This window comes from Mastigoproctus giganteus, chromosome 2 (assembly GCF_048544385.1).
Source record: "Mastigoproctus giganteus isolate SK-2022 chromosome 2, ASM4854438v1, whole genome shotgun sequence".
Lineage (NCBI taxonomy): Eukaryota > Metazoa > Arthropoda > Arachnida > Uropygi > Thelyphonidae > Mastigoproctus > Mastigoproctus giganteus.
In genome coordinates this window covers 186,363,486-186,386,397 of record NC_143576.1, presented here as the reverse complement: position 1 = coordinate 186,386,397, position 22,912 = coordinate 186,363,486, and the positions used below count along the sequence as shown (strand labels likewise).

Here is a 22,912-nt window from a genome sequence, read left to right as displayed (position 1 = left end):
TGATTTCGATTTCATTTCAATAAAATTTCAATTTCAGTACAAAATTATAACCCTAAACTTGTATCCCAACACAGTTATAACGCTATATATATATTTAAGTATCGAGTATTATCTACGATTTCCGTTTATATAACTTCCGTATCAAGTTATGTATTATTTGATTATGTTACGTTTGTAATCTAAGTCGTTATATGTATTTAGTTAAAAAGTACAATTTAATTAACAATGAAGTTTAACAAGATTAATAGACAATATTATATTATATACTATACTATACTATAATATTGTCAATTAATATTGTCAACGTTACATTGACAATAATATTTTCAACGTTATATCCCGAACTAGTTTGGGATATAACGTTGTATCGTATAACAATGGCGGCAAGTTACGAATGGTAAATCTACGGACACTTAAGTATTAATTAACTTCCAAATCTCGCTGTCTCAATTCAGAATAAATTAAGGATCCTGACTAGATCTATAAGTTATTTATAGAAAATAATTTAATATAACAATTGGTCAATGAAGCGGCTAAATATGGCTAAAAAACTTCTCGTACAGCAGAGCTGCAACTTGTAACACGTGGATTTGATCCACGTGTCACAAGTTGACATGTGGATTATTAGCCATATGGTGCAAGGAAGCCTGAGGCTTATGCTGCACCAGCTTAAAAAAAAATTCCCGACTTACCCTGTGGTGGAGGAAGAGAGAGAGAGAGAGTTTGTTTGTTTGTTATTTGGTTTTTAGGGCCATTAGCAACTAAGGCCATATTGCTCCGGGGATCATTCCATGACCTTTCTGCATCCTCCGTATTTGGTGGTCATGGGCTCGAACCCCGGTCTAATCAAGAAGCTTGTGCTACGCACTGCTGCTCCTGCCCACCTGACTACGGAGGTGCTAGAGAGAGAGAGAGAGAGTAGAAAGGAGTCACCAAGAAAGAGAAGAATGATGATAATTTAAGGAAGAACTAGACAATCTGTTAGAGGAGATTGATAGGTGGTATGGATTTTTTTTTTTTTTTGGCTGATGCTATATAAGCTAGCTTTCTTGCATTATTTTACATTACTAATACTGCTGAAATCTAAAAGAATCTAAATTCTTTTAGATTCTAAAAGAAAATTAGCATTTACTCTTAGAATCTAAATGTTCTAGTTATGTTTTCTGCTTTTCTTGTTCTAAAGATATTTTTCTTTTAAGTTAAAAAAAATTAATAAGCATTTCATTTCTTACTCACAGTGTCTCTTGTTTCATCATGTTCATCTTTTACAACAAAAATCATGTCAAATCTTGAGAGAATAGTAGGCATAAAATCGATATTTGCTTCAGCTTTCATGTCATCCCATCGACCGAATACACTATTAGCTGCAGCTAAGACTGAACAACGAGAATTAAGTGTCGTTGTGATACCTGCCTGGAAAAAAAATTCAGTTATAAATAAGATGAATATATCTGAAACTTACTGTAGTAATTTTATAATTTTTATTCAATATAACAGTTACCTTACATTTAATGAAGACTACTGCAGATAATTTATTAAAATAAAAGCTAGATGTGTGACCATTTTCCAACAAATTTAAATTGCTGAAAAATGGTCACACATTAATGGCTACTGAATTAAGGGGCAAACTAAGTGAATAACCTAATTAAATATATTTGACTTTATTGATTATTCTGCAATAATAAATGCAACAGAAATCTACAAAAATAATATGTAAGGACAAAATAAAGTAATTGCAGCTTTGAAAGTTCAGGGGCTGCTCATAGAACAAAGCATGGAATGCTATGTCTATTTAAACAGCTAGAATTTTTTTTTTTTTTTGATATATTAATTTGTCAATAAATTACATCTCTAATATAACTGCATATTCTGAATGTATTAAAAGTCATGCTTTGTAACTTTTGTAAGCTGAACAATGGGGATTAAACATTGGCTCTCAACATTAAAGAATCCTGACTATCCATAAATTACATAATTAAATATGGAAGGAAATTAATAAAGAGCATCCATTTTAAACCATAAACTCAAGATCAAAATGAAGTATTACTGTAATTAAGAAACTTGGGAGGTGGAGGAAGATCAGCACATATACTGTCCAGGAAACTTGTCAGCCTCTGCCAATCTAGTAATATGAAAATTCTGTGTTGAGGTAGTGTATACACCGATGAGCCAAAACATTATGATCACCTATCTAATATGATGTTGGTCCTCCATGTGCAGCCAAAACAGCTCATACCCGTCAAGGCATGGACGCTACAAGATTTCTAAATGTGTCTTGTGGTATCTGGTATCAACATGTAACCAGCTGATCCTTTAACTCCTGTAAGGTCCGTGATTGAGACGCCGCAGGTCGCCATAGCGCTCACTACAGTGGAAGTCCACTGTAGTGAGTGCTGTAAGTCATATAGCGCACGTACACGTGCAATGCGTCCACAGATTGACAAAAATTGCCAAGAAAATGTGACATGAAATGATTCATCCCCCCTCACCACTGTACGACTCCGTACCAGGCAAGAGCGATGCATGACCCAAAATCAGTACCCCTACTGATTGCATCATGCTATTCCTTTTATCATTCTCCACCGTATTTAGTAAAAAATTGATAGGAAAAAAAAAAAAAAAAATTATAATTCATCATGTCAAAGACTAATAGTGAGTGTTGTAAGGTGTATAGAGCAGGTATACATGCAATACGACCACCGAAATCACCTCCACTGAGTACAAACGAGAGATCTAGGCTATTTTGACAGTGGAAGAAATTACAGCGTGCAATGGAGTTGAACAAAGAAGCCAGGAAGGTTCATCCACATTTTAAGAGCCTTACATCACTTCAGCCAAGGATAAAGCTGACCTGCTAGCATCCCATTTTTCTTCCAGCTCATGTATTAATGATCTTGGTAAAACACCTCCCACAATTCCCAACACGCTCCATTCAATGCCTCCTGTGGTCTTCCGTCAAAAGGATATCAGAAGGATTTTGATGAATCTTGATGCTAAGAAAGCTCCAGGTCCTGATGGTATTTCTCCACTTGTTCTCAAAACCTGTGCTCCTGAACTTACTCCTATTCTTTGCCACCTTTTTTCACTTTCTTATTCCAAAGGTGTTTTTCCTTCTGCTTGGAAATTTGCTCATATCCAGCCAGTTCCTAAAAAGGGTGACAAATCCCTCCCATCCAGTTATCGTCCCATTGCAATTACTTCTACTCTTTCTAAAATAATGGAGAAATCAATTAATCGCCAAATCTTAAACTACCTAGAAACCTTCCGTCTGATCAACGATCGCCAGTATGGATTCCGTCAGTGTCGATCCACTGGTGATATTCTGGCTTATGTTACCCATTTATGGACTAATAAATGGGTAACATTTTGTGGTTCGGTGAAACACAAGCAGTTGCTTTTGACATCTCAAAGGCTTTTGATCATGTTTGGCATAAAGATCTTCTAAACAAGCTTCCATCTTATGGTTCAAGGTGATCTGATAGAGGTGTATAAAGCCTTGAATGGTTTGAGCATGCTCAATGCTGATGGGATTCTTCCTCTTGCTCAGAATAATCACCTGAGAGGGCATAAATTCAAATTGAGAAAAGACAGATGTAGGATAGACGTGAGGAAATTTGCCTTTAGCCAGCGGGTGGTTGGTTGCTGGAATAGACTTCCATCCCTTGTCGTGGAAGTTGATAGCCTAAATAAGTTTAAAGCTCAGCTGGACAGGTATTTCGAACGAACAGAGGGGTGAAGTGGAAGTGGTTATTTTTTATTTATTTATTTTATTTTATTTTATTTTTTTTTGGCTGATGCTGCATAAGCTTGCTTTCTTGCATCAAATGCCTCTACTAATGCTAATACTAATGCTAATGCTAATGTTTGCCAACTGTTTTTAGTAATTGGTTATCCAGTTTTCTCTCTGATCGCTCACTGAGGGTGATGGTAGATGGCTCTCTGTCTTCTAACTTCTCCACTAATGCCGGTGTCCCCCAAGGTTCAGTTCTTTCCCCCACTCTTTTCCTCTTGTATATTAATGACCTTCGTCCACTGACTGGAAATCCTATCCATAGTTTTGCTGATGACAGTACATTGCATTCCACTTTCCATTTTGAGAAACCTTGTCCTGCTCAATCAGCTTCAACTTCTCGAAAATCCGCTACCAATTCCTTAAATGCCGATCTTCAGGTAATTCTCCAGTGGGGGGAAGACAACTTAGTTGATTTCAACCCCTCTAAAACTCAGTCTTGTCTTATATCTCACAAAAAGGATTCTTCTGCTCCTATGCTTATCTTTAGTAACACTCCGATTTCTAGGCAAAATGATACATCTCTTTTGGGGATTACCCTGACTTCTAATCTCTCTTGGCACAAGCACATTACAAATATTGCTTCCTCTGTATCTAAAAAACTTGGTTTTCTCTTTCGCTTTCAGCGTTACTTTTCTTCCAAACAGCTGCTCACTCTGTATAAATCGCAAATCCGCCCTGCCATGGAATATTGTTCCCACATCTGGGGTGGTGCCCCCAAAACCTCTCTCAGGCTTCTTGATTCCATTCAGAAGAGGGCAGTTAGGTTAATTAATGATTCATCTCTAACAGAGTCTCTCCACTCGCTTTCTCATAGACGTACTGTTTCTGCTGCATGCCTCTTCTACAGATACTTCCATGGGCACTGTTCTTCTGAATTGGCTTCTATAATTCCCGCTCTCTCTTTCAAAACAGTCCGAACACATGCCACCGCCACCAGCCAACATCCATTTACTGTCCAACTTCATACCCACAGAACCAACTTTTCATCTTCCTCATTTATTCATTCAACTGCCGTTTTCTGGAACAACCTTCCTTCATACGTATTTCCTGAAAATTACAATCTACAGAAGTTCAAGTCCAATGTCAACAAATATCTTCTTTCGTCTTCTCAACCTCCAACCCAAGCACGGTACTAAGTACTATAGGTTCTAATACCTCTCGTGTTTGGGGTTCACATAAAAAAAAATAAACATCACCCCAGAAATGTTAGAAGTCAATTTGGAAGGAGTCATGAAAGTTGATACTGCAAACGAAAACTATGAAGAGTCCTTGAAGCCCAGTCATAAATGAAAAGCAAAGAAGTCAAAACCGATTGCCAGAAGTACTCCATCAAATTATTCAACACGTAGCAGGTGTAATACACAGCAGGAGCAGCAACAGGATATTAAGAAACACCAAAGCATCTATGCACAGTTTAAATGTACATTTGTGGATAATTATTTTGGTTCAGTCTGTTCCATGGGTGATTGGCTTTGGTTCAAGAATGGTGTGAAGATTGTAGCAACTCGAGATCATGCTCTTCTTCAAACAATATTTCCAAATGAGATTGTAAATCAAATGTTGGTCTGCAACAGCTGTCATGGCTCTCTCAAGAACAATGATTATGGCTCTATCGAAGTCAAATGGCTTTAAATATCATCCAATGCCAGAGCACTTGCCGAAACTAGATTTGGTAACAGAATGTCTCATATCTCCGAGGCTCCCATTCATGCAGATTCATCGCCTGCGGCACTCATACAGTCAATAGGGGATCCTCAGTCAAGTGATAAATGTTCGCCTAAAGAAGTTTCACTTAACTTCCGCTATGCGTGCTCAGCACACACACACAATTTTTTTTACCACTGTTTCAATTTCAGCAACAAAGGAAACATCTTCAACAGAATTTAAAACCTCCAGATTCAACTTATGTGCAATACAATGTGCTGATATAAGATATGGCAAGTTTGCAGATGATACGAAGGTTGGCAGGATTGCTCATGACAGTAATGACAGCATACTACTGCAACAGGATCTAGAAAAATTGGGCAGATCGGCTGAGAGGTGGCAACTGAAGTTTAACATTGACAAATGCAAAGTACTGCATATGGGTAGCAGTAACCCCAGAGTAACCTACCAACTGTGTGGTACTACACTCAGGGTAGTGGAGAATGAAAAGGACCTGGGGATAATTGTGCAGCCATATAATGAAGTTTTCTGAGCAGTGCAGACAGGCTGCCAGAGCAGCTCATGGGGGTCTTGTCAATGATATACAGGAATTTTGCTAGCAGGGATAAGGAGGTGATTATCTCCTTGTATAAGGCAATGGTCAGGCCACACCTCGAGTACTGCATACAGGTCTGAAGGCCTAATTTTAGGAAGGATTTGCTTGAATACAGAGAGGGTCAACAAGATTAGTGAGGGAATCGAAAAGGTGGCCTTACCAAGAAAGGCTTAAGTTCTGCAAATTGCAGCATCTGGAGACTATGCTTAGTGATCAGATTGAGGTGTATAAGGCCTTGAATAGGTTGAGAAGGCTCAATTCTGATGAGATTGTTCCTCTTGTTCAGATTATGAACCTGAGGGAGCATAGATTCAAGTTGAGGAAAGACGGTTGTAGAATAGATGTGCGAAAATTTGCCTTTAGCCAGCGGGTAGTTGATTGATGGAACAAACTTGCATTGGTCATTGTGGAAGTTGATAGCTTAAATAAATTCAAGGAAAAACTGGACAAACTTTTGAAGTGATTGGATGGGCAAAATGAGTAGGGCTTTTTTTTTTTTTTTTTTTGGCTGATGCTGTATAAGCTTGCTTTCTTGCATCATATGGCTCTGCTAATGCTAATGTCGCCACTTTGAAAGGTCCCTGAAAACCTTGTAGTTACTGTCAGCAGCCCCAGGACATTTTTTTTTATATATACATTACAAAACACAACTTCTTCGTAGCACAACCACTTGAATACTTTGAGCCATTTGGCTTGGAAAACATGTCTTTCATGATTGTTTTTACTTGATGACACAACAGAACTGTTTTCTCCAGTGTTTTTAACACTTTCTGGTCCCTTGCCTTCACGTTCAGTTGTGCATAGTTTCACAAACCTAAAAAGTGTAGTTTGTGTTTGCTCTTGTTTATTCATAATGAAGGGTGAATTTACATAAATTACATAATCAATAATTCAATTGGAAAAACAAATAATAAAATTTATGGAAAAAACAAGAAAGCAGTTAACACTCACTATGGAGCCAGACTCACTTTTCACAATGGAATATCAGTCGTGTGATCCAGTCTTACCTACCCCTTCGTGCTTTACCTCACTTTGCCTTCCAGCAACTCATCTTTGCAAGATAACTGTATTTTTGTAAATAACAGTATTATAAGCTTTTTATTATGTAAAATGTTCAAGTATATAATTAGACTAAGCTAATTTATGTTTTGAATTGTGAAAATAAGCCTATGCCAACATTATAAGACAACTGCGTGCTACTTAAGGGTTGAAGAGAGTGAGTGCCACCTGTTGTCATAGATTGAAATTACTTCACCTTTCAAAAAAAAAAAAAAAAAAAACAGTAGTAAGGCATATTTCTTGGCAAAGAATTTCTGGATTCCTGGAGGATGGCAATTGTTCTTGCCTTCCCAAAACAGGAAAGGATCTAAAAATCCAAGTAACTATCATTCCATCATCTGCTTTTTTATATACATTACAAAACACAACTTCTTCGTAGCACAACCACTTGAATACTTTGAGCCATTTGGCTTGGAAAACATGTCTTTCATGATTGTTTTTACTTGATGACACAACAGATTACTTGATGATCTGCTTTACCAGACACAGTTCAATTCTGAACTGTGTCTGGTAAAGATCCACTTTGGATCTGTTAATTCAGAATTGAACTGTCTGGTAAAGCAGATCATTTGTTTCCAAATACCATATAAAGTGAGCATTCACCATTCTTTCCAGGACCTTTTCTATTAAATAAAGCTAGAAGACGATCCTTAGATTGATTTAATTTATCATTTCATAGATGTCATTTGGCCCCATAGTGCTTGCTCATGGAGCAGAGATGGGGGAACCCCCTGGTGCCATCCGACAATTAACAGTGCTTGCTCATGGGAGAATGAGTGCTGCACTTAACTCTTCCTGTCTAAAGGGCTTGGTGTATTGTTCCAGCCTTTTGAAGAGAAGTTTAGTGAATGTTTCTTGCTTTTCTCTTTTAGGGCCAAGAATTCTAGGGGTGGAATGAAGTTATTGAAACTGTTTCCCCCAGGGTAATTACAACTGCAGGTGGATATTTTCCCTTCATTTTCCAAATCTTATGTCAGACTACTTTTGAGATAGAAGGCATTTTTGGAATTGAAACTGCTTCATTACACCATACCTTCTGTAATGTGTGTAACTGTATCAGTGATGAGCTCTTGGTTAATTCTTACGATGTTAAACTGTGCCAGATATCCAAGGCATTCCAATCAGCCTTTTCAAATTTCCAATGAAATATCTTTGATGGTTGACATGGTCTTTTTTTTCAGTCAAAAGAGACATCACAGGGAAGTGATCAATGCTGGTATAAGGATTTTCTTCAAACTTTTCATTTGAACAAAGGGAGGAGAGAAGTGAGCAGATAGAGAGAGAGATCAATAGCAGTAAGCATACAGGCAGGCATCTGAGAAAAGGTGTTATTCTCACACTGAGAGAGAGAGAGAGAGAGCTATTTTCGAGCATGCTCTCTATTCCCCCCCATAATAGTGTCTGCATTATCTCACAGGGCATTATGTCCATTAAGATCTCCTAATAAGAGAACAGGAGCAGGCAGTTCCACAATGAAATCATCAAGGTCTGTCCACTGTGAGCAGGTCCAACCCTTATTCTGCCTTTGAGTATATGCTGCTATTATGTAAAATAGGGTCTTCATTTGGCTTTAGATATGTCTCCTGCAAACAAAGGCACACTGGCTTCTGCCTATAGAGGAACATTGATATCATCAATGTTTCGTCAGAATCCACGGCAATTCTATTATGTGAATTTGGCTATCATTTGGATTCATTGGACAGCTTTGAAATGCAGAGGGCTTAGTTTTTCAGTCTTGGATTTATCTTTTTTGGGGAAGTACAGACACTGGCCAGGTGGTGGTCATATTTCCTTGGGGAGTTTTGGTTGATGACACTACCTCACTTCTTGGGAGTTTAATTGTTGTATATAATTGTTTACAACAAATAAACTCCCACCAGGCAAGGTAGTGTCGTCAACCAAAACTCCCAAGGAAATATGACCACAACCTGGCACAGCTCACTTAATAACATCCTAGACACCATCTTCAAAACCCAGGTAATACCAGCTACCCAAAGGCAGATGCAACTACAAGCAGAAAATGAGACATATAGCAACCACCCTTCACTTTGGAGGAGTTCAACGCCATTGCCTCTAAAATCAGAACAAAGAAACCCCCCAGGCCTAGACCTTCTTGAACCTGAATTCATCAAGAAGACAATAGAATATACCCCACAACCTGTCCTGTGCCTCTTTAACCACTGCCTACAAACAGGCCAATTCCTGATGGACTGGAAAACAGCAAACATCAGACTGATCCTCAAAAAACCCGACCAAACCACAAAACCAGCCAAACTCCTAAGAGTCTACTGCCCTCCTTACTGTGATTAGCAAGCTATTGGAACACCTCATCCATCAATGCACTGAAAGCCATTATAACTCAGACGAACTTCAATCTCCAAACCAATATGGATTCTGCAAAGGCCGCTACACAGTGAACACTGCAAGTGATCATCACAGCGGCACAAAACATGGATAAAAAAATACTTTTTAGTCATCTCCACTGACTTTGCCAGGGCGTTTGACTCACTCTGGTGGTCAAGCATCCTCGGCAGACTCCGCACTGCCAACCTTCTAAAGAACCTTTATGACTGCATCCTTCGGATGCAGCTATAAAGGTTCACCTGTGGACAATATTCCACAGGTGGGATATTGTCCACAGTGATTTGTTTGTTTTTGTTTGGTTTTTTTTTTCATGGTTTTTTTTTGGTTTTTTTAGTCTTGCTTCAAGTGCAAGACTAAAATGCTTTAAAACTGAAATTGAGGATTTGAAGAGGGAAAAAGGCTGCCCTTGCAATTCTATACAAATGGACAGCGATAGATGAGTTGAAAAAACAAGACGAAACCGTGTTCGATGCATGGCACTTACCGGACACGTATATAAATTTGAAAATATTTGCTTTTGGACTTCTCTCAGCTTTTGGTTCAACGAATTTCTACGGGCAAATATTTTCAAATATTATATACGTGTATATAATTTGAACTATATTAAAAATAAATCAAGAAACCGTTTGAACAATGCGAGTCTCTCAGCATGTTTAAAGATGAAAATTATGGCATACTCGCCTAATATTAAGAGACTCGCTCAAGAAGTTCAGCAGCAAAAGTCAAATTAATTCATACCTAATTGGATGTTTGTTATGTTTTTTCAGTATTAATAAATAATATTTCAAAATATATGTCTCTATATATTTCTTAAAAAAACCTCTCCCACTCTTTCCCCTCCTCTCAGCTTCAGCTGAGGTGCAGCTGGATTCTTTTTTTTAAATTAGATCAAAAATGGCTCTTCACTCAAAAAAGGTTGCCAACCCCTGTCCTGTCCTAGATGAATTCCTAAACTACGAATCTTCAAAATGTACAGTCACAGATGTGGATAAATTTGGTACTCACCCTCACAGTGGACTCTCAACAACTAGAAACAATGGCCAACAGAGCCCTCACTACCCTGCAGGAATGGGCAAACCAAAAACTTCCTTCACATCTCATCAACAAAAACTTGCTCCTTACTGCTCAAAGGGAACCTAAATATTAGGAGGCCCCCACAAATAAAAACACAGGGAAAAACAATCTGCCTAACAGAGCAAATGAAGCACCTGGGAATTGTCCTCTACAGGAACCTGACATTCACATCCCACTTAAAATACATCCAAACAAAGATATGAAATTACATGGCCATGATCAATAGAATCACCCAAAGAGACTGGGGCCTTAAACGTCACACACTGTGCTTACTCTATAAAGCTGCCTTTATGCCAATCATCAGCTATGCCTCTGGCATATGGTACCATAAAGCAATAAGGGCAACGAATAGAAAGAAAGAAACGATAAACCAAACAAACAATTTGGTTTATCTTATTTCATGTAAAGACTGCAATTCATCCTATCAGGGATCTACACGCTATACTTTGGACATGAGTGAAACAGCATAAGGCTTTAGTCCTTGCTTCACGTTCTTCAGCCTTGGAATTAGCTTTCCACGTTGTCCATGAAGGTCATACATTCTTGTTTAATAATGCCAAAATAATTAATATCCAACACAATTATATGAAATTATTGATAGCCAAAACACTCAAAATTAAATTACATCGAAAGTCGATTAATGTTTTTAATTTTTATTAATTAATGTTTAATTTTTTATGCACATGCTCCAGGATAACAACTGATTTCTCAACTATACAAATATCGATGTATGCATAATCTCCTTTATGGTCTGCATTCCATTTGGGCAGTGAGTAGGTCGAGAAAGAAATTGAAGACAGTAGTTTTGGTGTAATAGACTGCAAAAGTATGGAAATTGTTGAAGTATGAGTTGCTGAAATGCTATAGAGAAGCAAAAATCAGAAAAAATCCAAACTGTACTACTAAGGCACATGAGCTTTTTCTTATATTGTTTGAGTGGCATGCATAGGTAACATAATTAGTAAATGAAAGAGCATCAAGGCTCAATATTTGCAAGGTGATCTGATTGAGGTGTATAAGACCTTGAATGGGTTGAGCAAGCTGAATGCTGATGGGATTCTTTCTCTCGCTCAGATTAAGAACCTGAGGGGGCATAGATTCAAATTGAGGAAAGACATTTGTAAAATAGATGTGCGGAAATTTGCCTTTAGCCAGCCCAGCAGGTGGTTGATTGGAACAGACTTCCATCTTTTGTTGTGGAAGTTGATAACCTAAATAAATTTAAGGCTGAGCTTGACAGGTATTTGGAACAAACGGAGAGGGTGAAATGGGAGTTTTTTTTTTTTTTTTTTTGGCTGATGCTGCATAAGCTTGCTTTCTTGCATTGTATGCCTTTACTAATGCTAATGCTAATTAATCAATTTACAACTAACAAGAGGAATTACTTGGATATAGGGATGCAGAATGCTTCTTTCCTAACACTCTCTTTGAATAAAAGAATCTAAAATAACCAAATGAATTCTCTACACTCGGAGAGAAAACATTAGCAATCAAATGTACCCAGAAGCTGTGGTTCAAGAGTTCTTAACCCGACACCAAAATACATCAGACCACCAATAAATGTCAACAAGTGAAAGACCACCGTGTCTATAATTAAAAACGCATACATTTTTTTTTACTTTCATGAAGTGGACAGGACTTTGGTTGTGATCATAGGATAGTAAAAACATAAAATAAACAATGGAATTTATAGTTAAGAGATCAGTTGTTATCCTGAAGCATGCACATAAAAAAAATTAAACATTAATTAATAAAAGTTAATTAATATATTGCATATACCAATGCTTCACTAACTTACCTAGTTGCATTCCTGTAAGTATCATTTGGATAAATGATTGCTTTGTTCTTTGGAAATGCTAAGAAACGGTAACCCTATCCCTGGCACAAAACTGAACTTAGCAAATCAAATTGGATATTTCAAGCCCATGTTTAATACAGGAATATTCCAAATTTAAATTCTTTCCAAGAAGTACTACTTTGAAATATGTAAGACCTAAAATTTATATACCTACTCTGAATTTCCTGAAAATTACAATCTACAAAAATTCCATCTCTTTATTCATGCAATATGAATTGTGCCATTTGACGATGACAGGCAGAATGGCAACCCAACATTTCTTACATTGTTAAAGTACATCTTTAACATGGATTTTGCAGGCAGACTAGCAGGTACTCCACCAAACTAATCTATTTGTGCTCTAGGAGGCATCTGTATAACCCAATGCTACCTCTACACTGTCAGTGGCAACTGGGAATACAAGCAATGGGAGGAGAGAAGGGAGGGCCTCCCATGCTATGTTAAGCAGATGAGAATAATTTGTGTATGGCATATGAGGCACTTTGCTTCACCAACTTTACATCATCTGGGTCAATGCATACCCAATATAGCCTGCAAGGATGACTTCATGTCTGTTAGAGCAAAAGTTTGATTTCTGTTGTTTTAGTTCTTGTTTTACTTGATATAATTTGTTATTTGGATTTTCCAGGTTTTAATCCATTCAGTTTCATATTTTATAATAAGAGGGATGAAATCTTCATATGGTATCTGATGGTATATTAGAAAAGAATTTGACAAGTTTTTTGCAGATTGGTCAGCCTGCTCATTAACCTAGAATTCCACAATGTCTTGGAACCTAGCAGAATCTAACTAGTTGCTGTTTATTTCTAAGAAAGACAAATATGAATTTTTCTTCATTACGTGTGGATGGGAAGAATGAACCCTCTAGCTGCAAGGTATATATGGTACTTAGAATTTATGAAGATGATGCTTTTTTTTCTGTAAGATGTATCAATGTGTTTTAAAGCTAGCAATATGGCAAACAGTTCAGCAGTATATATATACAGCCAGGCCTCGCATAACGAGAGTTCAATTAACGTGTTTTTCAGTTACCGCTATTTGAAAAAATTATAACACTTTTCATTTTACACAATGCAAATTTCCAGTTAACACGATCTTTTTTTTTTTTTTTTATGCGATAGTTGAAAAAGATTTGAATCACGCATTAAGCTTACCGCACGTCGGACGGGCAATAAACAAACATTTGCCTGCTGCCTGCCTCGGTGTGTTCCATCAACCATCGGAAGAAGACATGTTACTTGTTTGTCTCCCACTAATAAAGTCAATGCAGACTTGCATTTAAAAATTCAAATTTTTAAATGAGCCCGATGAAAATGTTACCGTGAAGGAGATATCGGTAAAAGAACTAGAATGAAATCTTTCGCATCACAGAGAACCTCGAACAAAAGGTTTGAGGTTCTCTGCGATATTTATTTTGCCAGGGCCCAGAGAAGATTGTGTCGGCTATCGGAAATTGACTGATGAAAAGAGAAAGTCAACACTTTCAAATATTTCCGCAGCAGTCATTTCTTCATTGTGTATTTTATGTCAGAGGTTCCCAAGCTTTCTCGGTTCACGGCACCCTTAATGTCTCAGTAATTTTTTCATGGTGCACCTAGACCAAAAGAAATACCTAATATTTCTGTTTAGTAGTTAGGTCCAAACAACTTAATAAGAAATGTTGAAACTGTGAACTACCTCGAGCTAGTTCACAGTTTCAACATTGTACAGATGTCGAGTATCACTGTGTTTTCCTCGAAAATTTAAAATATTCCACGGCGCAGTTTGGGAACCGCTGTTTTATGCAATAAACATTTAATTCCATAATCATTTTCATTATCTTTTACATTTTATACAGTTAAAAAGTTATTTAAAAGGTATTTTTAAAATTCTTTATGGACATTCCAGAAGGTCAAGGACCAATTGTAATTTTTCCTATTGATTATTATATTCGATTAACGCATTTCCGTTTTGCACGATGCGCTCACAGGATGAATTAATCACATTAATTGAGACCAACCTGTACTTCATTCCACTGGAATGAGACTGAGAAACAGTATCATTTTGCAGGGGCTACTGCAGCTCCCACATGCCTGCCACTTTTAGGGACATCTGTGTACAGATGTACATTTTTGGAGCATTGCATTAAATATGCCATGGTCAGCTAAGCTGATTTCTCAAGGCAGATGAGATCTGTCTATGTTTATTTTCCATTCTAAAAGCAGCCCTTTTAATCAGATATCAGCTGGTTTGTAAATCTTTGGTTTTGTAATTGTCTCTGTATTGTGCACATATTGTGTCAGTGACACTAAATAGTGAGGTTATCTGCATAGAAATACATTTCAACAGTTTCAGGAATGTCTTATGTGATGAAGTTAATTTTGATTGTGAACAGAATTTCACTGAGGACTGAGCCCTTTGAAAACTCCATCTTAAATATATTTTTAGGAAAGGATATGGTTATATCACACTTGAGAGGTTCTTTTGCTTGAGAAGTGTATGAATGAATTTTTGTGGATGAATTTCAGTAAGTGGCCTTGCATTCGAAGTTTGAGCAAGGCATGCAGGACACCATATCTCCAGGGTGTCAAAAGCCTTCTTAATATCTGAGGTGAGAGCATATCATAACCAAGTGTTAATTTCTAAGAAAGGTGTTGCATATGTTTACTTCTGCCTTTGTCATGATATCCAAAGTTTATCTATTTTTCTGAAAATAGATCAACTTTGGTATGTTGTAGAAACGAGACACATTGGCTAGTACTAAGAAGCTTATGTGTCTCAAGAAACCACGTTAGCCGATTATTTAACATTCTTTCTATGATTTTTCCAAGAAAACCAGTGAGGGCAACAGAGCAATAGCGATGTGAGTTTGTGTGATCTCCCCAGGTTTCAGAAATGCTAGTAAAACCAAGTGTCACTAACTGTCGGTGTATATTTTGTTATACAAAAGCAAAATAATATGTAAGAATTCACACCAAGGTGCATAATTATTTGATAATGAATTCCATCAGTGCCTGCTGCACTCTGTCTTGTTTTGGTTAATGCTTTCTGTAACTCTGTAAAAGACTGATTGTATGATATCTGTTGAGTTGTACAAAAATTAAGTTGTATTTTTCGATATGTGTTTTGTGTTTTTGGAGGCCTGGATCATATGAAGACATCGCTGACAGTTTTGCAGAAATGTTCCCTAGGGCATTTGGAAATTTCTTCTGGCTCAGTTATATCTTCTCCTTTTCAATTCATTATTGGTGCAAAAGTTGTTGAATATCTGCTGGTGATTTGACTTATTTTATTAAAAACCACTTTAGTGATCTTACTGGCAAAAGACACCCAGGACTGTTTCTAGCATTTCTGCCTGATATAAAAGGCTTTATCTCTTGTACATTATGAGACTCGTAGTGGTGGGGAATCTTTGGAATTAATTCCAAGCCTTATTTTATTTATTTTTTTTAACATATTGCATTCTTCATTCCACCAGTGTTTGTAGTGCTTATGATATTTACTGGATTCCTTTGGAAATGCAACTGTGCAGAGATTACTCTATTTGTAACGCACCTGACTACATTTTCAGTATCAGATGACATTATGACTTCTTAAGCTAAAGCTGCAAAGGATTGATATTTTGCCCAGTCTGCTATAGGAAATTTCCATTTGTATTCTGCGGTGATTATTTGTAGAATATCATTCATTGATATTCTACAAATAATAGGATAATCATCACTGTTGTATTGATCATTTGAAACTGACCTGAGAAGAGGGAACAAGGTTGGTGAACTTATTCCTGTTGGTAACTGTGCATGAGTATGAATATCTATGCTTAAAAGTGTTAGGTTTTGCCAGAGGTGTATTGCAAAAAAATATATTACCAGAACGCTCGTTCTCCAGAAGACTATATGATAACGCCACATCGACTGTACAGTAACTGAATCAGACTTCAGACTCATGGTTCATAGAACAACCGGTTCTAGTGTTCAGCTCATGGCAAATCAAAATGCAGCATTCGCATGCATCACTTTATCTAAAACATTGTACTTTAGTAAGAAATGTTCAAGTTTCATTGCAAAATTTATATACATTTTTAGTAGCAATAAGTAAAATAGATATTTCTCCCTCCCCTTTGATTATGCCATTGTTTCATAATATTAGGTGCATAAATTTAACAATTTTCTATTATGACATTTAGAAAAAATGTACCAGAACATCGTTCCGGTGTGTTCCAGCCCGAATACACCACTGGGTTTTGTCCATCTAAGAGGCTTTCAATAATCTCTGCCCTTTTGTCAAGGTAAAGATATTTGCATAGAGGGTGATACCCAGTGAAATTTCCAAGTAGGCAAAAAGGAGAGGGCAACTGATTCACTGGGTCTTCTGATTGTCAGTATACAAAGGAACAATTATGTGGAAGATAAACAGAGACTACTGTAAGTGCAGTTCTTGCCTTCAAACACCCCTTGACAAGGGGTGTTTGAAGTTTGACATATTTGGAAGGAATTCTAGAATCTACTAAAATGGCTACTCCATTGTGGGCAGTCGTGTTTATCTGATCTTGCCTGTACATATTATAGTGCTTTATTGAAATATTTATTTGCAGGGTTTAGTTAGTTTCTTGCAAGCATACAGCAACAGGATTATAGGCATGTAGAAAATCCTTATTGTCATTGATATTACCTTCAGATTCCATAGCTATTTCATTGATGTACTGTACGCATTACTTAAGTTTCGTTATTGTTTCTGATGATTTTCATTGTGTTGTCTGTTTATGCCATTATGTTTGATTTTTCTTTTTTTTGGGGGGGGAACCACCAGTATCCAAGTTATCAATTGCATGAAGCTCAAGAATAATTTCATCTTGATATTTGTCATCTGTGTCCATGATGATGATATTATACTGTGCTTTTTCTACTGCTTTAAAAATTTTGGGGGTCTGAGCCATTTGTGTTGAGGATTCAGCAGCAAGCAAGATTGTGATTGTTATGTTACTTCCTAATCCAATTACTGTTATTTTGGTTTGGAAATGAGTGTTCAACCTAAGTTTGAAATTGAGATGCTTAGATGAAAAGAGATATCAATTGGTGTTTTAGGTGCTCTTAAATATTTTGATTTCTATAATCATTGCAGCTACATAGGTTCATGTGGTAGAAGAGAGTGGTATTTGCTTTTCAGCTTCCTAGTATGTGACTTTATATTTAGTCATATTTCTGGATTTTACTTTCCTTTTCCAAAGAGCACACTCCTTGGAGAAAGCAGACTGGTCTCCTTTACAGTTCAGGCAATGTGGGAATTGCTCATTGCATTCATTATGGAATGGTCCTTCATGCAATTGGTGGCATACACATCCATTTCTCTACATACAGTTTGGGAGTGGCAAACTTCTGACACATGTAACATCAAATTGGATTGGGGATGTCCTTAGTTTAGGTATCTTGCTTTCAATAATGTTGGTGGAGTTAGAATGCTGAAGGTGAGTATAATAGTGCATGTTTGAACAAGTGCTCTAACGTGCACTAAAATACACTACATACTTATTTAAAATACACTAGCCAGAGGTAATTTTTTCATGGTACAGTTCCGTTCATTAAGTAGTTAGGTCCAAACAACTTAATAAGTAATGTTGAAACTGTGAACTACCTCAAGCTAGTAGTTCATGCAGTGTCTGACAGATGTTGAGTATTACTGTGTTTCCCTTGAAAATTTAAAATATCCTGCAGTGCCCCTGTGAGTTCACAGTAGTGCCCTGAGGTGCCGCGCCACACAGTTTGGGAACTGCTGCACTAGGCACTCAGGGCCATTAAAAATGTTTTAGTTGGTACCTCAACTAAAAGACTGAATACTACTGGAATAATTAATAACCTGTTATATATGTAAAAATAAAGCTAAAAAAATCCAACCTTGGCTATTGAAATAGTCTGCTGTTCCATAGCTTCATGAATTGCCACACGATCATCTTCACGCATCTTGTCAAATTCATCAATGCAAACTACACCTCCATCAGCAAGCACCATTGCTCCTCCTTCCATAACATAGTTTCTCTAAAATGAAAAAGTTTAAAATTAAAAATAAATTTAAAAAAAAAAGTCACATTATACTGTTTCTACTGGAAACATGACTGAATATATTAAATTAAAGAAATCACTGAAAATATACAATATTTAAAAGTACAGTGCAACTTCTTGCACGATGAGGAATATATTCTGGAACAGGTAATACAAACTTATAGGGGCTTGCAGGCCACACCACTCAGCAATAAGTGCTGCAATGCAAAATGCTCTAAAATAATCAACTAAAAGAAGTCTGCAGAGACAAAGGCTAAATGGACAACTGTCAGGAGAACCTTGCACTAGGACCTCCAGGTTTAGTGGAGGCCAAAACACAGTTGCATAAGCAAAATCCACATAATACACTTTGATTTTTAGAATTGATTTTAGGAAGTAACACGATGCTAGAAACTGTTTGGTGCCTGTTGTGATCAAGGTCGTGACCCCCCCCTCCATCCTCACCACAGTATTGCCAGGCCTGGGCAATTATGCTTGCAAAGCGGCATGGGTTTAATCTTTCAACACGTGTTGTTTTAAAGGACTGCCACATCCCAAAGTAATAGTTAAGAGATATTAACAGCTTTAATAAAAAAAATCTCAAGAATATGTATTAATGAATAAAATCAAGAATCAGCATTAGGCACTTAAATGAGTCAACATCAAATCCACAAGTAGATATATTCAGAGGAATGTGTATTGTGCAACTTATTCTGCTGAAAAAATATAATGCATCTGGTGAATTTGCTGAAACCCATTTCAAAAGTCTTAATTTTTTTCTTTTCATGACTTTCATATTGCTATACTTATCAAAAACCAGATTAGTTCTGCAAGTATACAGAATTTATCTGGCTTTTGAAAGGTAAAATGACATGACATGAGGTATGATCAAAAGGTTCTAAGACATTTTTCTAAAAAAACAAAACAAAAAAAACTGTTGGATGGTTGGAATGTCACCAAATCTTTTTATTTCAGTTTCAAATTGTTTGGGAAAAAAACGAAAAAAAAAAAAAAAAAAAAAAAATATATATATATATATATATATATATCTACATATAGTAATAATCACATGAGCTAAATTAGGTAAATATGGAAGTACGGTACAGGAATATTTTTTGGGCCAAAAATTCTCAAATGAAGAGCATGGCATGAACAGAAGCATTGTCATGGTAGAGAAACCATCCACAATTTCTCCTAACATTTTATCCCTTCAAGTGAATCAGAACCTTCTTATAATCACAAAAATAAATTTTTGCAATTATAAAGACCCAGTATATATACAGTCTGACCACTCTTTAATAAACTTCCATATAGCGAATATTTTTTTGTTTCCCCCTGGCCATTAGATTGAAAATAGTTTTCTTATACGAAGAAAATTTCCATATAACAAACAGATTTCGGGAGACCTGGGTATGCATTGTTCACACCACCACAAATTAAGATTGAGAACAAAACAGTTAAGCTGTGCGAACAGATTAAATACCTAGGAATAATCTTGGACAGAAAATTAAATTTCAAGCCACACCTAGAATATATTAAACAAAAGATAAGAAGATACGCGGCCCTCCTCGCTAGAGTCACTCGCAGGGACTGGGGACTCAGACGTACTACCCTGTCTTTGTACTACAAAGCTCTCTTCATCCCTGCCATCACATATGGCTCCCCTGTCTGGTACGCGAGGGCGGCACTAGAAGTGAATAAACGGATCCTCGAAACCATTCAGAGGACCATCCTCCTTACCATGTCGAGAGCAACTAGAACGACTAGCACAGCTGCCCTCCAAGTCCTGGTAGGAGTTCTACCCCTGGATCTCGAAGCTACCCGCTGTGGTCTGCTCTACCATCTTGCCAGAAACACATCGGCTACGATGTATGACCTCACCACTGACACCACTAATGACCGCAACTATGAGAAGAGAAGAATCACCGACCACCTCATCCAGATTTGGCAGAGGAGATGGAGCAACACAGAAAAAGGTGCAGTGACCAGAAGATTCCTCCCCACTGTCACCAAGCTGTACCCTAAGGCGCCAGTGTGGTTTCACCCTGGTCGAAATACCACCTTCCTCCTTACAGGACACGGCCCGTTTAAAGCTAAACTTCACCAACTTGGTATCATAAATAACGCGGACTGTCCCTGTGGCAACCCGGAGTCCTGGAGACACTTAATGTTTGAGTGCGATTTGTATGACGACCTGCGACTACAGCTAATAATGTCAATCCAATATATCCCAGACAACCAAGAACCCAGACTGCTAGACACTCAAGAGGACTACAAGGCACTCAGTCAATATGCCCAGGATCTATTTTCTAGAAGGAAAACAATGATAGAAATATACCAAAGGCAACCCAACTAGAAAGAATGCAGGAGGTCAAACAAGTAAAAAAAAAAAAAAAACACAAGCAAAAAACTCACCATACCACAGAAAGACAAGACTTTAGGATGATTTGAATGGCCTACTATCGACCCAAAACTGCACTCCCTTGTGCGGTTTTTTTTTTTTTTTTTTTTTTTTCGGGGAGGGGGAGGGGGTATTTGCTCTTCTCCTCTCCTCGCCTCCCCATATTTTCACTCTGGTGGGGCATGGGCATGCCCCACTGAAAATGGGGGGGTCACCTCTCTATCCGACCCCTCTTCTTCCTATTTCATCCCCCCAATCTTAACCCTCCCCTCCCAACACTTTCTCTTGTACAGCGACTGCCCCACATGTCCAAATTTAAATCACATCAAATTTTGCCCGACCTTTTAGGCTCTCTAGAAATAGTTCTTTCAGCGTAAAACCCCACGCAGCGCTTTCTAAATGCAATTTTACTTAAACCGATAACTCCAACTTAGCGATAACTCCAACCTTTATTTTAGGTCCTCGTCACCGAAATCCCAGGAAAGTAAGTGGCAGGACCTGCCAGAGTATAATTAGTCTCTTGGTACACCCGGCCGGCGTCCCCGTCGCTAGGTATGGTAACGCCGGATCCCACTGGGGGCCCGGCGGCCAACAGGCCGGATGAACAATGGGCACAACAAACTACATACCACATGACCCATACATTATTTTTAAACCTCTGGCATAGACAGGGTACTGTCACTCGATACAAAGAACATACGCGGAGATGGGAGAAATCCCCGGAGCCGTCAGACCCTCAACATACCTATACCTATACCTCTGGCCTTTAGGCAATAATGCTGATGTGGAAGAAAGCACGAATTAAGAGCTAAAACATTCCACAATTTATTGGTGATAGAAAAACCTATACAACCCTCTAAGGCGCCTCCGTAGCCAGGTGGGCAGGAGCAGCAGTGCATAGCACACACTTCTTGATTAGACCGGGGTTCAAGCCCGTGACCACGAAATACAGAGGATGCGGAAAGGTCAGGGAATGACCACTGCATTATCCCCGGAGCAATATGGCCTTAGCTGCTAATGCTCCTTAAAAAAAACCAAATGACAAATGACACAACCCTCTACTGCACTGAGAATTCGCGCTGGTCAACTGCTATCTATGTGGTCACATCATCATCATCAGCCATTTTCAATCCACTGCAGAATGAAAGCCTCTCCAGCAACTTTCCAGTTCCTTCTGTTTTGTGCAATGGCCATCCATTTACTACCCACAAACTCATGAATTTCATCTGTCCATCTACGTTGTTGTCTTCCAGGTTTTCTCTTAGCTCCTCTTGAGTACCATTCTGTTATTTTCTTAGTCTATCTGTCATCATGTCTTCGAGCTATGTGTCCTGCCCAAGACCATTTTAGTTCTTTAGTTTTGATAAGAATGTCCTTTACTTGAGTTTGCTGCCTAATCCATGTGTTTCTCTTCTTATCTAACAGTCTGATTCCCAATATAATTCGTTCCATTCTTCGCTGTGTAATTCTCAGCTTCTCTTCCATTCTTTTGGTGAGTGCCCAAGTTTCACTTCCATAAGTCATGGTGGGGAATATACATTGGTTCATTATTTTACGTTTCAGACAAACTGGGATATTGCTCTTCAATATGTGACTATATTTCCTGAATGCTATCCATCCAAAATTTATTCTTCTCTTGACTTCCAGCCATTTATCATTATTACAGCTAATGACTTGTCCCCGATAAGCATATGACCCCACCTTTTCAATTACTGCTCCTTCAATCATTATATCCCTTTCTGTGGCATACTTGTTCATCATTACTTTTGTTTTAGCCATATTCATCTTTAGTCCAAAATCCTTACTAACTGTGCATAATTGATTAAGATTTTCCTCTAATTCTTTGGGATCGTGGCTTATGACCACAATGTCATCTGCAAATCGTAAATGGTTTAGGTACTCTCCATTCACATTGACTCCTTTCTGCGACCAGTCTAATCTTCTGAACGCTTCCTCCAGGGCAACAGTAAACAACTTCGGAGATGTGTCTCCTTGTCGAACTCCTTTCTCAATTTTAAATTTATTACTGTCTTTGTCTAGTCTAATAAAGGAGGTAGCGTTTTCATATATTTTCTTCAAAATCATAATATGT

The 22,912-nt window shown here is 37.7% G+C and overlaps 1 protein-coding gene across 3 annotated transcripts in view; it reads right to left on the bottom strand.

Moving 5' to 3' along the window:
* Mcm5 (Minichromosome maintenance 5) overlaps nucleotides 1–22,912 on the bottom strand; it is a 154,810-nt gene that overhangs the window by 46,247 nt on the left and 85,651 nt on the right. For all 3 annotated transcript variants that reach the window (XM_090368850.1, XM_090368848.1, XM_090368849.1), the window contains 2 exons: nucleotides 18,276–18,416; nucleotides 1,237–1,413 (listed from right to left, as the gene is read on the bottom strand). In XM_090368850.1, the coding sequence (XP_090224976.1) occupies nucleotides 1,237–1,413; nucleotides 18,276–18,416 (318 nt within the window). The remainder of the gene's footprint in view (nucleotides 1–1,236; nucleotides 1,414–18,275; nucleotides 18,417–22,912) is intronic.